This window comes from Mauremys reevesii, linkage group 8 (genome assembly GCF_016161935.1).
Source record: "Mauremys reevesii isolate NIE-2019 linkage group 8, ASM1616193v1, whole genome shotgun sequence".
Classification (NCBI taxonomy): domain Eukaryota; kingdom Metazoa; phylum Chordata; order Testudines; family Geoemydidae; genus Mauremys; species Mauremys reevesii.
Window position 1 is genome coordinate 17,333,147 of NC_052630.1, and position 17,218 is coordinate 17,350,364.

At 44.4% G+C, this 17,218-nt stretch overlaps 1 protein-coding gene across 1 annotated transcript in view; it reads left to right on the forward strand.

The window, feature by feature from the left end:
- Positions 1-17,218, forward strand: part of SH3RF2 (SH3 domain containing ring finger 2) — an 80,567-nt gene that overhangs the window by 35,397 nt on the left and 27,952 nt on the right. Inside the window, exons 3-5 of the mRNA XM_039485380.1 lie at positions 7,119-7,388; positions 10,088-10,183; positions 13,301-13,627. Of these exons, the coding sequence (XP_039341314.1) occupies positions 7,119-7,388; positions 10,088-10,183; positions 13,301-13,627 (693 nt within the window). The remainder of the gene's footprint in view (positions 1-7,118; positions 7,389-10,087; positions 10,184-13,300; positions 13,628-17,218) is intronic.

The window sequence follows — 17,218 nt, forward strand, 5'->3', positions numbered from 1 at the left end:
AACCAGACCAGAAAAAGTACTAACAAATGTAAAGAGTAGGGAACAATCCTGCAGTGACAGGAGCAAGTTGACTTAAAAGGTCTTTTCCATCTCCACATACACCATCTCCACAGACTAGTTATCCTCTATCACAAGTCCAGTCGGGCCCCTCCTCTTGGCCACTCACCAGACTGCTGTGAGGGGACCCAGCCACTGGGTTCTACAATGTTATTGCTATTTCTTTAATAGCACAAGTCTCTACAAGAACAATAAAGGCTATACACACTTCCCTTCCCCAGTTTCCTCACCTCTCTGAAGCATTCTTTGCACGGGGGTCCTTTGGGGCTGTCCACCATCCTTCTGTCGCAGTGCATGGTTGTATTTGGCTTTTCTTCTCTGACATTGGTCTGTCCCGTTCCCCTCTCCAGCTCAAACTTCCTGTGTGTGTCCCTGAGTCTTTCCCTTTCCACCCTCTCCAATTCCTCCTCTCCCTGTTGAGGGAATTTTGAGAGAACTGTGTTGCCCTAGGAAGCAGTAACTCTTCTGTTCTCCCCAGGCAAGGCCTATTGAGGTGCTGATAGGCCAATTAGCCAATTAGTTATTGCCCTGGTCTGGCAGGGCCAGAGACCCAGCCCCCCACTAGCACATTTACATAGGGGAATTCAATGATACAGCAGTTTTCATAGTAACAACTTAATAATCAACCAGAATTTCATACAGGTTCCCCAAACCATCACACATATCAGGGGCCAAATTCTCCTCACATATTGGTCCTGATTCAGCCAAGCTCTACAGCAGTGGTTCCCAAACTTTTTCCACCACTTGTGCAGGGAAAGCTCCTGGCAGGCCGGGCTGGTTTGTTTACCTGCCGCGTCCGCAGGTTCGGCCGATCGCAGCTCCCAGTGGCCGCGGTTCGCTGCCCCAGGCCAATGGGAGCTGCTGTAAGCGGCGCAGGCCAAGGGACGTACTGGCCGCCACTTCCAGCAGCTCCCATTGGCCTGGAGCAGCAAACTGCGGCCACTGGGAGCTGCGATCGGCTAAATCTGCAGATAAGTCAGGTAAACAAACTGGTCCAGCCTGCCAGGGGGCTTATCCTGCACAAGCAGCAGAACAAGTTTGGGAACCACTGCTCTACAGCATGAGTTTTAGTCACATTGAAATCAATGGGACTTAAGGCTATGCTTATGTACTTTGCTGAATTAGGACCACAGATCCCATTCCCCTCCACGGGAGCTCTTGGGCCTCAAGATAGGAGGTGAGCTCGGAATATTTGCTCTGGCGCCACGGAAGCTTTTGGAAATGAAAGAACCAAGCTGGCCTGTTGGAAGCATTAGCAGTTGAGCTACGCTCTCGAGAGGGAGAGCGTTTTTTACAGCCGCGCGGAGCTTCAGTTTTGACAGACTGTGCTGGTGAAGGATGGTGGGAGAGCAATTTCATTAATCACTGAGGGAGCAGCTCAGCAGAATCTAAAAAGGAACACAATTGTCAAGATTAAAACATTGTTTAAAATAACAGTTTAGCTCTGATTTGGGGGCGATAGCCACTTTCAGTGGAGAACACCACCACTAAGCACTTTCCACAGCAAGCAGTAATCAGCCTTAACTCCCCACCACCACCACCCAGCGAGTGGTGATTCCCACATTACAGATGGGGAAACTAAACAACAGAGATGTTAAGTGAGGCACTGCAGGCCAGCACAGCCAGTACTAGGACTCCAAAATTCCTGACTTCCAGGCCTGTGCTTGGCCCACTAGCCTGTGCTGCCTCTCCAATAAGATGATAATGATGATGATTTAATGCATATTGGTTATTATGTGAGAAGCAAGACAGGATCTGGGAGCAGGAACCAGGGACTTAATTTTTTTTCATTCATACTAGCAGAGTTCAGTTTAGATTTAATTTAAAGCACATGAAGGTAAGTTGATTTAATAATAGGACTTAGCTCTTACATGGCACTTTTCATCCATAGATCTCAAAGTGAGGTCAGGATCATTATGCTCATTTTACAGATGGGGAAACTGAGGCATGAGGAGGGAAGTGACTTGCTCAAGGTCACCCAGCAAACCAGTGGCAGAGCCGGGAATTAAACCCGTCTTATGAGTCATTGGTGCAGTACCCTAGCCACTAGGACACACTGTCACCCAGCCGTTGACTGCCCTAGGGACTGAAATCCACAATTTATCCATAGAATGGGCACAGCCTGAGCCGTAGCAGTGGAAGCTCCCCACTTAAATCCTCCCCACTGCCCAATTAATATGCCTTGCTCCTCACCACTTCTAGTCCACTTCTAGATAGTGATATGAATTATTCAGTCTCTTTGGACCAGACAATCCTTGGCCTCTCAGCCTATGGCAGCAGATCGCTTTTGAACAGCTCATGTCAATACATTTAACAGTAGTGAATGCCACTTTAATAAACCAGGTCACGGTGATGCTGCAAAAAGCACCTATAATGAATTAAGCACATTTGCCAGCTGCTTTACACTTTATGTAGGGGGAGAAACTGCACATTAAGTTGCAAAACCGAAAGAATGGGGAGAGTTAATCTAGGGTTCCAGAGACAAGATAAAAGAGATTAAGAGGCATTTGCTGGTGCTATCTTTAGCATTAGCAGTTTCATGTATCTCTGATCTGGACACCGGAGCCAAGGCGATGGGACAGCAATTCCAGAATGTGGTCCTCCCTCAGAACGTTTGTTCTACAGCATGTGGGGGGTGACTACAGAACATCTGGGGCTTTATTGTGCCTGACAGGCACAGCTCTGAGTAATCGTGGGGATTAGAGGTTGTGGAGACTCAACAGAACAGTGGAACCCCAGACCATGTGCGGAGGGAGGTGCCTGTGACAATCTCCCTTGAGGGGAGGGAACAGCAATGCACTTTTCTTTTGCTCTTAGTTCTGCTATCAACACAGAGGAGGAGGAACAGACCTTACCCATGACTCCACCATGCCCACTTCAAGGCTCCCCATGGAAGCCCTAGAAGATGACATTTCCTGTGTCTGGGGAGCGTAAGGATGGCAGCTGTGCCCAGCCACTGTGAGGGGAGAGGCAGAAGAGTCCAAGTGGTGGATCCTTCTGTGACAGGTTCCCCCCTACTTCAGGGTGCCACTGGAAGTGGGGTACCACTGAGCCCACCTGACCGACTAGCCTGGGCTCCCTTGACACTGTATTGCTGATGCAAGCCAGCCAAGTGCTCCCCCTCAGGCTTCAGACTGTACTTTACCAGCACACATACAGGTAGGGACACACCCCAGCTGCAGCTTTACACACAGATGCTAAGATCAGCTCTGCATGGGAAGGCTCAGCTAAGGAATTTCCCAGTACTCAAGTGCATGCCCCCCACTCTAAAGGGTAGACCCAAATTTGTACCATTGTGCGCTGCACAGAGAACTGTACAGTGTAAACGCATCAGATTCACCCCCTCCCTCAATGTGGAGAGAGAGATGCAACAGCTTTCTGCCCCCCAGTTATGGATGCCACACACTGGCTTTTAGACAAAACAAAACAAGTTTATTAACTACAAAGGATAGATATTAAGTGATTATAAGGGATCGCAAACAGATCAAAGCAGGTTACCCCAAAAATTAAACAAAACGCAATCTAAGATTAATATACTAAAGAAATTGGTTACAAGTAGCAAATTCTCACCCTAAATGATGTTTTAGGTAGATTGCAGAGACTTGCTTGCAGCTTAAAACTCCAGATATTCCTTTCACAAGCCAGACAGCTCTAGCCTGGGCTCAGCCCTTCCCCTCGTCACCCCAGCTCAGTCTCTTTGTTTCTCAGGTGTTTCCAGCAGCCTTCTTTACTGGGCAGGGAGTTAGTGAAGAACGAATCACGATAATGTCACTCCCCTGCCTTAAATAGTTTTTGCATATGGCAGGAATCCTTTGTCTCCCAGTGTGTTTCTCACCCCTGGTTAGTGGAAAAATACTTGTATTTTCATGAAGTCCAGTACCAGGTGACTTGGTCACATGACCCTGCAGCCATAACTCAGAGGCTGTTTGCAGGGTCCTCAGGAATGCTTCCCAATGGGAGATTAGCATCTTCAAAGACCCACTGTTTTCCCTAATGGTACTTCCCAGATTGATTGCATTCTGTCTGGTGAGCATTCCCCAGGTGCAAACATATTTGTAATAGATGTATAGTCAATATTCCTAACTTCAGATACAAAAATGATACATGCATACAAATAGGATAATCATATTCAGTAAATCATAATCTTTCCAACGATATCTCACATGACCCATCTTGCATAAAACACATCTTAGTTATGCCATAATCATATCATAACCATATCTCCCTGAAGAATATAGGACGTAATGCCACACCTTCTTGCACAGATCTTCCCAATACTGGCACATCTGCTTGTCAGGAAACAACCCAGCCTTTGTAATATGTAGCCCAGGGTTGAACTTCCCCTGGGGGCTGGTGGTGTTCTTTGCACCTTCTTCTGAAGTACCTTGGTACTGACCGCTAATGGAGACAGGATACCAAACTCCGTGGATGACTAATCTGATCCAATGTTCTAACGTTCCTAACTGATCAGACACTAAACAGTTTAGCTTTCTTTCAGCGTGAATGACTGTGGAATGGATGATAGAATAGGGTCCTTTGCAAGTGGGAGGGGGGAAATCTCTTTTCCAGTCCCTGCATCTCCCCCATCCCAAGGGAGGGCCCAAAACACTAGGCTATAGTCTCTTTCTCTCTCTGGCCCAGTGACTATTTAACTATTTATACAAAGTGGAACAGATCTAACAGAAGAGAGACCCACCTCAGAACAGCCAACAGCCAGGGCACTCTTCTGAAATGTGGGACACTGAAGTTCCAATCCCTCTGCTGAACCAGGCAGAGAAGGGACTTGAACCAGGCTCTCACCTATCCCAGGTGAACGCCCTAACTATTGGGCTATTGGCTATTCTGAGAGTCCCTCTCCCCGGCCCCCATGAAAAACTTCAAAAAATCTCATCTCTAATTTTTTTTTCCTGGTCTTTAGACCTTAGCTTCAGCACTCTGGGCCACCGTGGTATGTTGTATCTATAACCCACAAGGGATCTGTGGGATATTTTTTACTTATACACCTCTACCCCAATATAACGCTGTCCTCGGGTGTCAAAAAATCTTACCGTGTTATAGGTGAAACCGCATTATATCAAACTTGCTTTGATCTGCCAGAGTGCGCAGCCCTGCCCCGCCCCGGGTACTGCTTTACCGCATTATAACCGAACTCATGTTATATCGGGCTGCATTATATCGGGGTAGAGGTGTACTTTTTCAATCTTTGCATTGGGGGAAATCAGGATACCCCTAGAACTCTCTCTCAAGTTCAGAGTGAGTGATCTATATACTTCCACAGAGAATGGAGCTGCCGTTATTTCAAGAGGCATAACAATTGCAGTGAAGGTACTTGAGCATATTCCACTAGGAACTGCACAGTTGCAAATGAAAATGTATTAAAGGAAACCTATTTTATAAGATGCATAGCCTGTGGAACCCACTGCTGCAAGATATTATTGAGCCAAACAATACTGTATGATTCCTGAAAGGATTAATAATTTATAAGCATAAGAAGAATAACATCTGCAGTTACACTAGCTAGGATACACTTTATCAGCTATATCCACCCTCCTTCTTCACAGCATAAAACCAACAACTAACTGGCTCAGGTTAGAAAGAAACCTCTCCCACAGGCATGCTATTGCAAAATTGTGCACCATAAGGGTTTTTTCACGTACCTCTAAAGCATTTGGTTTCAGCCACCATTGCAAATTGGACACAAGACTAGACCGACTATTAGTCTGATACAGCATGGCAACTGCTGTATGAAATAGCACCAAGACGTTGTATTAAAATAGCATTATTAAATAAATAATGTTTAGCAAGCCAAAACAAGGACATTCAATAAGGCAGCTGCTTCTAATGTCACTCTTCCCTCTGTGCTTAGAGATTGCAGAGGTCTATTGGCAGTGCTCTTTACTGTACGTAATACAGCTTTTTACAACACTCAGGCACCTGGAATGAAATTCACCCTTATGCAGAGAGCCTATACAGTACTTAAGTCAGCTGGCCCTCACACAGGGTTACTTTGTGGGTAGATTACAAGCCTTAACCCTTACTGCACTTCCAATTTTTTAGTTCGTTTTGCACTTCAACCAGAAGCATACGGTACAAATTATAGTAAATATAAGTGAAACCCAAAGTCCCCCTGTGTTATGTGGCGTGTAGTAGGACAGTACACTATCTAATAAAGCTGCTCACCCAAAGTGTTTCCACCAGCCTGGAACACAAGCCCCCCAACCTCATTTTCTGAGCTGATGCAGATGCTTGTTCCCTGTGCTTGTCACACCAAGCGCTGCACACCTGGAACTGCTGCATAGCAAGAAGCAGCCTTTGGCTTATCTGTACTCGTCTTCTTCCAGGAAAAAATCTGCAAGGTTGCTTTCAAACTGTAGCTCCCAGGCTCAGGGCAGCGAGGCCAGGGATGGCTCTGGGTTTGATTCAACCATCCAAACAATCCATTGCACTGTGTATTAAATTGGATTTTTGGAGTGGATAAAATATGATTCAGGTCAGTAAAGTGGATATATTAAGTGAACTCTAGTTTTACTTAGGAGACTGTTGTAGGGAACAATGCAGGAAGGTTCCCTCATCTCTTCTGATTTCAGTATATTTCTCCCTCCTACCCAGATTGAACAGTTAAGAAACAATAATAATATTAATAATTATTATTAATAAAGTGCCCCCTCCTGAAATGCTGAGCAGGTAAAATATAATCTAAAGCCAACAGTTAAATCATAGCGCATAGGATACTGAATAAAAATCTAGCTAATAAAAAGCCAAATGATGTGGGTTTATTAATATGAAAACATTGTGAGAGGATCACAAACTCACGGGAGACAATTAAGCCCCACAAGGAGGACAGTACAAAGAAAGCAATTGCTCATGTCATCAAATTCCTAAATATTGAACCTGATGTGTTAGCTGCACTGGTGTCAGTCAGGAGTTCTCCTTTGGGGCTTGTCTTCACTAGAAAATGACATCAATTAAGGATGCAAATGTGAGAAGTCATGTTAGCTTAGCCCAGAACTTTGTATCAGCAGGTCATGAGTAAAAGCTAATGTTCGTTTCTTATCCTGCAGGTTCCCCGGGCCAGAGCCCTGTACAGCTACAGAGGACAAAACCCTGGTGAACTGAGGTTCAATAAAGGGGACATCATCATATTGCACCAACAGCTGGATGAAAAATGGTACCTGGGAGAGATCAATGGGGTCAGTGGCGTTTTCCCAACCAGCTCAGTGCAGGTTATCAAACAACTTCCACTGCCACCACCCTTGTGCAGAGCACTTTACAACTTTGATCTGAGAGAGAGAGATAAAAATGAGAATAAGGACTGCCTGACATTTCATAAGGTAAGGTTGCCTTTCCGCAAGTCAGGGGCAGGTATTTTAACAGCTGGGTAGTTTCTCAACCCTGGGTCCTGTTGTCAGCACCATAGAACCTTGCAGGTCTATAGCACCTTTCATCTAAAGATCTCAAAGCTCTATACAAACAAGAATTACACTTCCCAGCACCTCATCGGGGTAAGTATCATCCCCATTTTACACATAGATAAACCAAGATGGACAGGTTGAGGGTGGGGTTTTCAGAAGTCCTCAGTGTTAACCCAACTCTAACCAAGCATTGAAGTCAATGGTTGAAAGTCCCACCTAAGTGACTTCCCCAAGGACACACACTGATATTTAGAAAATGAATGGAAATTTGACAGAGGTGGAAACAGAACCCAGAAGCCTGATGTTCAGTCCTTTGCTTTAACTACCCAACAATGCTCCTTTAGTCAATTAGCTAATAACTGATTAGCTGCATTATTCCCTAAATTATGGGAGGGTTTGCCTTGAAAGATGCTTAGTTATATAATAAAAGGAGAATGACTTAATAGTCAGGGGCCAGAGGTCATCTATGCACCATCAACATATTCAACCATTCCTTTAGGAATATACATTAGTGAAGCAACACCTGCATGGTTCTACAGACATTTGCCATCTGTCACGGTATTCTACTGACATTACAGGACTTGCATTTATTCTTTTTAAAGGAGATATTTTTCAAGGTAACTGTGCTTCACAGCAATGTCAACACTTCCTAGTATGTCAAAATTAGGTGAAGCATATTGAATCTAGCTAAGAAACCAACGCCTACAGGCTGTGATGTCCTAATAGAAAAGTCACCTGTTTTTCCTTTCACTTGGCAACTCAGCCCCCAGTGCTGTTGCTAATCAGTGACAAAAACAAGCAGTTCTCTAGAGTGGCTCAGGGACAAAGTTAAGAGGCTTGATGGGTAGGGCTGGGTGAGGGGAAGGCTGGGGGAAAGAAAGTTCAAATATCCAAAAACCAGCTCTTATCTCAAACTGGGATGAGGTGGAACCAGAAGAGAAAGTAAGTTTCACTGAAGCATCTGCTGCTGCTCACTTTGCATTGTCACTTTAAAGTGTGGTTTCTAATATTGCTAACAATAACACAGGGACATGGGGAGCCAACAATATTTTTTAACTGCAGATGCTTTCCTCTCTTTCATGCCGTCTGGTTTTGTTTTCTTTTTTGCTTTATTTGTCTTTGTTTCACTGCTTACTCATTCTATTTATTTGCTTTTGGAGACAGCACTCCATTTCCACGCCTACAGCTCAGTTAGCACACGGAGCATTACCGTACATATAAAACAGGCAGATGCTTCTTCAAGGAGGGGACAACACACTCACTCACATCCCCGTCCCTTGCAATGTTAGTCACACAGCTCACACTGTATGTTCTCAAAGAAGGGTACCAGCTGCTGCAGTGATTCCCTTTAATATCACCCATCAGGCTGCACGAGGTCTATGAAGCTCCCTCTGTGCACCCAACCGCAGCAGGAGGATTCAAAGTTCAGCATACCCTGCATACCCTCCTCTCTGCTGCTCTATTCCCCTTTTGAGGTTATTTGCACCCCAGTGGGTGCTAGTAGTCAGCAGAACCCAGGCACTGCAGTTGTAACAAGCACCCTTATGGGTGATGCAAGAAAGGAGAAGTTCTGTGCACCCATGCAGAGTGAATCACAATCTGGCCCTGGATGTTCATGCAGTGATTTAAGTCACAGTCCAAATGACAAGTGCTATCAAAGTGCAATGGAATATTATTAAAAGAAACACCAGGAAAGGGGGCCTGATTATCCCCTCTCCTTCATCTTGTGGAGTCATTTACACCTGCGCAAAAGGAAAGCAAAGTTCTACCAAACTTTAATGGAATCCTCATCTACCCACTTTGCATAGATGCAAGTGATGCAGGCCAGAGGGGAATTAGGCCAAGACCATTCTGCTCTCAATTGGAATTTGAGAATCAATCAAATTTTACTCTAAAACTTCAAATTCATTCAAAGGAAAGAAAAACGTGAATTTGGTCCCATGCATTTTTGGACTTTTTCTTCCTGCAGGTATTTTTAAAAGATCAAATACAAATATATTAAAAATGAGTAACATTTCATTTCTGCTGGGTTGCACAGAAAATGGATCTTTCCAAAGGATTTTTAGCCACCAGTCGATACAAAACGAGTTTTGCTCCAGAGTAATTGAAGTACTGCAGGTCCAATAATATTAGGGTATTTCAACTCTTGAAATATTGGTTTATATGAGTTTCTTGGCAGTACAGTGCCAGTTGCTTGGAAACTTATAATGGTTTATATTTGGTACATATCTGAATGCCATTTTCCTTATTTTATTCATGCGTAGTAATTAAAGAAGAATTTCCACATGAAGGAAGTCTTTTAAAAAGCCATAAGCTCACTTGCTTTTCATGCATTTTCCATTATTTTTTGTTTCATGGCCCTGACTTAGCAAAGCATTTAAAGTTAAGTTAACTGCATGCTAAGCATAGAGCTGAATAGAGATGGACTTAAACATGTACTTAAGGCTAAGCATGTGCCAAAGAGCTTTGCTGAAGACCTGTGTTCTCTACAGTGGACATACCTCTGAGGCTGCTTAATGATTTTGCTTTGCAGCAATTACGGGTCAAACCCATCTTTACACCTACTATCTGCCTATCCCAGACAGGAAGATTGGTAACAATATACTTCTGTATTTCAGGGTGATATCATCACAGTGATTAGCCGAGTTGATGAGAACTGGGCAGAGGGCAAGTTAGGTGATAAAATAGGGATCTTCCCCATCTTGTTTGTGGAGGTAAGTGAAGCACATTCAAAAACACTTATTCAATCCATTACCACAGTAAGCAGTCGACCGTATTCACTCCCACCATACTGAATGATGCTCCCCATGTGGTCCATGATCCTGGAGGGTATTCTCTAGTTTCTGTTACATCTCATTTAAGTGAAGAATGGTAGCTGGAAGCTAAGGAGATACTCTCAAACATTGCCCTGTCAATGTATCTCACCTCCTAACTGGAGGGACCAAAACTACCAATGAAGGGGTAATTCAGTCTTCATGGCCTATTCAGTCCTGGGCATTTTGCTGACACTATGAATAAGGGTGAGGGTGCCATGATGGGTTTTGTGATGTTAATAATTAGAAACAGTTGCAAAATGTACACTGAAATTCTGTTTTAATGGGGGGGGGACCCTTTCAACCAAACTGAACACTTTCATGGAAAAAAAATCATTTTTGATCAAAAAATTTTTAAAAAGTGAAAATTCTCAAAATTATTCATCCAAGTTCCATTTTGTTTTGTGTTGTTTATTGGGGGGAGGAACAACATTTTCTTTCACATTCACTGCCCCCCTACTCATCATTTCCAGTGGGGGGAAATGAAATAGGGATGTTTTTCCCCATCAAAATGACTTTTTTCAAATGTTTTTCTAAATTTTATTTCAAACATATATTTGGCAAAAAAATAAATCCAAAAAATGTCGTGGAAAATTTTCATTCCTTGCGAATTTTTTGACAAACTAGACTTGCCTTTTTTGATCAGCTCTATTAATACAGTTCCATTAGGAACTGTAATAAGATCAACCAACTGATTTTCCATAAAGCACAAAACATCTATCAGATAGTAACAGCCTTATGTCACTACCAACCTGCCCCAAATTCGAAGCAGAGACTTAGAGAGATTTATTGCATTATCAATCTGCTTGGCCATCTAGTCTTTCCCCAGCCACAACATTTTTTGTTTAATACTGAGTTGGTCATTAATGATCTCCCTAAGCTTAGCTTGGGCTATAAACTGTAAATGGCACACAAACAAATCAAAATAGACACAAATGGAGATATTATTAAATTAATAACAGAAAACATTTGTTACTTATTCCACAATTACTTTATAGACAGACACTAGTAAAAATATTACTTGAAGTTCTAATAGATTTTTGTAAAATGTCTCTTCATTTCATGAAATAATTTTGACTCGGGTAATTACTTACTTAATCTGGCATTAGCTGGAATAAATTAATTATGGGAAGGGCAAACCTGGGGCTAGTTTGGGAGATACCGGACTTCTTTTGGCTTTGGCTTTACAGACAATGATCAGATCTGTGTTCCACTTTAACCAAACACCTAGTGTTAGGGGAATTCAGATAAATGGTTTAGGTTTTAGACTCATCTCTAATTACTTACAGAAATTACAATATTATACATCACACTTATTTCTGTAAGTACTTGGAGAGGAGTCTAATATATGTGTAGCACACACACAGTACCTGTTTTAAACCTTGTTTTAAGAACGCGTCTTTGGGATTGAGGAGGAGGGAATATAAAAACAACCTATGCTCTTAAATGATGATACTGTAGGGGCAATTACCTGTTCCATGCTAGATTGATTATTTTTCATCCTAGGCATTAGGCATACTGCTTCAAATGAGTGGGCGAGAATCTCAAAGTTTTGCAATTCTTTAATGTCAGCAGTAAATCATGATTAATTTCTTTGGCAGCCATTGTGGTAAGAAACATTGCCACCACATGCCCTTTGCTATTAATATTGAGCTAATCAGCAGTTTCTAAGAAACCCTGTTGAAAAACAGGCTATTTCTACACTAGTTTATGGTGGCAGAACTTACATTGCTCAGGGGTGTGAATAAACCACCCCCTGAGTGACATAAGTTACACCGATATAAGTGCCGGTGTGGACAGGGCTATGTCGGTGGGAGAGCTTCTCCTGATGACATAGCTTCTGTTGTTCACGGAGGTGATTTTATTATGCCAACGAGAGAGCTCTCTCCCATCGGCATGGAGCGTCTTCACCAGTGCAGCGGCGCCGCTGCAGCACTGTACATGTAGATATGCCCTTAATCTCTAGGCAAACCCAGGGTCTGACTCTGCTCCCCTCAAAATCAGTGGTAAAAATCCCACTTCTTTCAATGGGAGCAGGATCAAGCTGTGAATGTTTTGGTCTAAACCAGGGGTTCCCAAACTTGTTCCGCTGCTTGTGCGGGGAAAGCCCCTGGCAGGCCAGGCCGGGTTGTTTACCTGCTGCGTCCGCAGGTTTGGCCAATCGTGGCTCCCAGTGGCCGCAGTTCACTGCTCCAGACCAATGGGAGCTGCTGGAAGTGGCATGGGCCAAGGGACATACTGGCCGCCACTTCTAGCAGCTCCCATTGGCCTGGAGCAGCGAACAGCGGCCACTGGGAGCCACGATTGGCCAAACCTGCGGACGCAGCAGGTAAACAACCCGTCCTGGCCTGCCAGGGGCTTTCCCTGCATAAGTGGCGGAACAAGTTTGGGAACCACTGGTCTAAACTGATCTAATTGAATGGAGACAACACAGCTCATAAAGCTAACTTCAGTGAGGACTTCTCCGTATGAAGGCCTTCATATCAGCTGGAGAGACTTGACCCCCTGCTGTGAAATGCACCCAATCTTGCCAACACAAAGCAATTAAGGAAGATGTGCCCATTAGTCCATTGTAATTTGGCGTTCAATTTATCATACTGTGCACCGGAGCTGAGTGGAAGAAACCAGCTGAGATGCATTCTTATTCAGCTCCGTGAGTCTCAAGTTTTGACAGGAAAGGAAGCCAGACTTTTCCGTGAGACTCCAACTGGAGAGAGAGAACCAGACGTCCAAGCTTAATCAGATGGTGTCTTGGTGACAGACTTCTTCCGACCCATTTTAATTTGGTGGTCAGCTTTGTGTTAGTAATTATTCCTCTGGGATTTGTCACTGAAAATATAACAAAGCTGAGCCACTCAATTGCAAAGATAAACCATAATGTCATCTGAAGCCCAAACTCGGCTATGCTCCTTGTTAGGATGAGGTATAAAATGTGGGTCTATGCTCACTGGGTTTGGGGTCTATGCAAAGCTTAGCTTCTGAGATGGTGCCATAAAACTTCTCTTCTTTCTGTCCCAGCCAAACATGACTGCAAGACAACTCCTACAGACAAAGAAAAGCCATCGATCCTCCCCGTTTAAATATTCATCACCCTTAAGGACAGCCTCTCCCAGAGCGAAAGGCACAGAGTCACCAACCTTCCGCAAGGTGTCAGAATCTAGGAGGAAGAGCCTGAGACCATTCTCTATCACGAGCGCCTTGAATTCACTCAACAGGATGGTCCACTCACCCACAGAGCGGCAGACACTGGAAATCAGCTCACCAGTGCTCATCAGCTCCAGTAATCCGACTGTGGCAACCCAGAGCAGTGAGAAAGTAGAATTCCCATATGGCACCCCTGTCCAGGTAAATGAAAACCATTCATGTTGCTGATTGTTGAGCACACACATTGTTTGCTCTGCAAACAATAGGCTGAAAAGTAAATTCTAGGTGGAAACATTTTTCAGTATGAAGATAGCAACTTGAAAAGCCAAAACTCACATTAGAATTAAACAGCTCTTCGAGGCTTTTAAACATTTTTATATCTACAATGGTTTAAACTCTTTTCCACAGCTTAGTGCAGCTTTCTGTAAATACTACAGGAAGATGATAAAGGTAAAAGACTCCCTTTAAGGATTGCATATTAAAAAAACGGGAGGGAGGGGAGATGGAATACCAGTGCTAGAGACGCCTACAAGACAATATGTCATCCATGAAGTCAGGGACTTCTTCCCTCCTTTGGAAATGGAAAGCTCTTGAGTCACACATGCCAATGTGACTCATAAAAGGGGAGATTAAATTATCAGAATGACTACATTGTTTTGGTAAACTGCAGAGGCGGAGACTGAGAAGAAAGAGGGTTTTCTTAAAAAAATAAAAGACTTTCCAGTTTGGAAAGTCTGACATGGAATGTGCATTCCTTGGGCAATTCACTCAGCCTCAGTTTATTTCCAGAGAAATGTGTACCACATAAACATGCATGTGGGGGCGTGCGCACACACACACACACACACAAAACTATGGGTTTGCTTTATGTGAAGGTATAGTCCAAACAGACAGAAACAAACAGTATCAACAAAATAGAAGGTAAAATTAAAAACACTGATGGGCCAAGTTCAGAGGTGCCACCTCACTGATGTTACTAACCACCCACACAGCCTCAGGTTGTAAATATTGGTACATGTTTGCATAAGTGTTGCTGATGACCCATTTAAGAGCCTGTTTTCTGCACTCCCTGTGCTGCCTGAACTCCCAGGGTGATATTCTGGCTCCATTGACGTCATTGGAAGTTTTGCCATTGACTTCAATGAGGCCAGGATTTCTCCCCTCATGGCTTCAGTGTGAGGTTAGCCCCTGTGAGGAAGGACCTGCAAAGTCAGATCTCAAGTTATCATGTTTAATGAGGAGCTTAAAGTCCTGCTAGGTTAATGAAAAAGCTGCAGTTCCTTAGGGATCCTTTAGATGGCAGATGTTTTAACGGGCTTCTCTCTTGTCTCTTTGCTTGAATGTCAAATGTATGTTAAAAACCTTGGGGTTTTTTTAATGTATTTATTTATTTAAATATCTCTGTCATCTTTCCAGAGTTCTAGGAAACTCCTGGCATCCAGGGTTATGTCTACACAGGGATAAAAAACTCATGGCTGGCCTGGGTCAGCTGACTCAAGGTCATAAGGCTCAGGCTCCGGAGCTGAAAAAGCGCTATGTAGACACGCAGGCTGCAGCCCAAGCTTTGAGACCCTGTGACGGGGGAGAGTCCCAGAGCTCAGGTTCCAGCCCGAGCCTGAGAACACCTACACAATGATTTTTAGCCCTGCAGCCCGAGCCCCACAAGCCCAAGTCAGCTGACCCAGGCCACAGATATCTTGTCCCTGTGTACACATACTCTAAAATGTGCAATACAATATTTTAACGCAATAGCTTCTCCTAAAGGCAAATTCTCCACTTACGAGACTTGTCCACAAAAACTAAAAGACACTCTACTCAGTCATGTTACAACACCCTGCCCTCCCCCTACTGACTCAACCCCGAAATGCTGACAAGGAAAGATAGGTGTTGCAGCATGCCTGCCTGCCTTGAAAAGTTACCAGATCAATTTTATCTGGTAGATTGCAGAAGTTGTAATGGCTTCTTCCACTATGGAAGTCACAGACTGTGAAAATGACCTCATGTAGCAATTTTCAGCCATAAAAATCCACAATCTGCATAGAGGGTATCTCTTTACCCACCATGGAAATGAAGCAACTCATCTCCCACTGTAATCAATGGAAGCTGAGGGTGCTCAACACCTGAGAGGATTGGCTCTGATTTAGGAAAACTATACCCAGTTGAGCGTGCAGGTGAATTTAACTAAGAAAAATATGGTTTTCCAAATCAATGGGGGTGTGGAGGTTGTTTGTTTTTATAAATACCCTACTTAAATATGCAGTCTAAGGGCTTGTCTGCCTGGTATGTTAGTGCACAGCAAACCAGGGTGTGACTCTACAGCACACTCACTAACTCACCATGAGGACACTGCAACTGCACACTAAAGGTTCTGTAGTGTGCTTTGACGAACTCCCCTTTGCTATACTCCTGTTTGAATCAGGAGTTTGAAACAGGAGCACATTAAAACGCACAGTGGAACTTTTATGTGCAGTAGCAGTGTCTAGATAGCCAGTTAGTGCACCACAGGCTAGTGTGCCTTGTAGATTCACACCCTGGCTTGCCACACACTGACTTGCTGTGTAGAGAAGCCCTAAGATACCCTCTTTCAGTATATAAGCTGGAGAAAGCAAGAAATGCTGTAACTTACCAGCTAAAAAGGAAACCTGTCATCATTGAGGGCACTGACTTCAGTAGGCAGGGGGTCAGGCCACAGGTTAACCTGCTCTAATGATATAGTAAAAAGCACCTTCCAGGAAGTTAAGAGAGGTGGTACTAGAGTAATGAACTCAGACTTTGCTAGCAATAAACATGATGCCCTCTGAAAGATTATCTTAGCCTATCAACCTAAACATAACTTAGTAAGGCTTGGGTTGACTCTTGATTACACATGATGCCACCAGGGCCGTCCAGAGGCGGGGGCAAGAGGGGCAATTTGACCCAGGCCCCTGGAGTTTTCCTTCACTCGCTCCAGGGGCCCCGGAAAACTCTCGTGGGGCCCGGGCCCCTGGAGTTTCTTCTGCTCCGGGTCGTTGTAGGCAATTCGGTGGCGGGGGGTCCTTCCGCTTCGGGACTCACAGCCGAAGTGCCCCGAAGACCCGCGGCGGGGGGTCCTTCCGGCACTTCGGCGGCTGGTCCCGGGGTGGATCTTCAGCGGCAATTTGGTGGCGGGGGGGGTCTTTCCACCCAGGGACCCGCCGCCGCCAAAGTGCCGGGTCTTCGGTGGCAATTCAGCGGCGGGGGCCCCTCACCACCGAAGACCCCAGGCCTCCTGAATCCTCTGGGCGACCCTGGATGCCACCTGCTTTCCCCTCCCCCCCCCCCCACACACGTACCTCACACTCCTACATTCCATGACTGTTATGAAGCCAGCTAGCAAAGAAATCCAATAATCTAGACCAGAACCCTTTCTCCTTTGGAAAGGAGCCCTGGTCTTTGCCCTTCCGCTACGTCACTCTGCTGCCTGCATCCCTTTACTTCCAAAAGAGGAATTTACCATGGCAGTAAATTCTCATGGCAGCCTAAGAGTCCTTGCCTCCTTACAAACCTTACCCCAGGATTGTCCCAAGACAGACTGAATTTGGGACTGTAATGGTGTAACAGTGTTATTAAAATAGACGTTTCAAAATAAGATCTCTCCTTTTCAGGGAAGCAAAAGGTCCCAAGATTCCCATTCTCTGAGCAGAGGTCTCCACCCTGCTTGTTTACTAATCATCTGAAAAGAAAAGGGGTTGTTAAGATTTATTTGGCACTTTTCACACTGAAGGTAGTTCCAAAGGTTTTATAAGCAATAAGCGAGTTCTTGGTAGTGCAGCG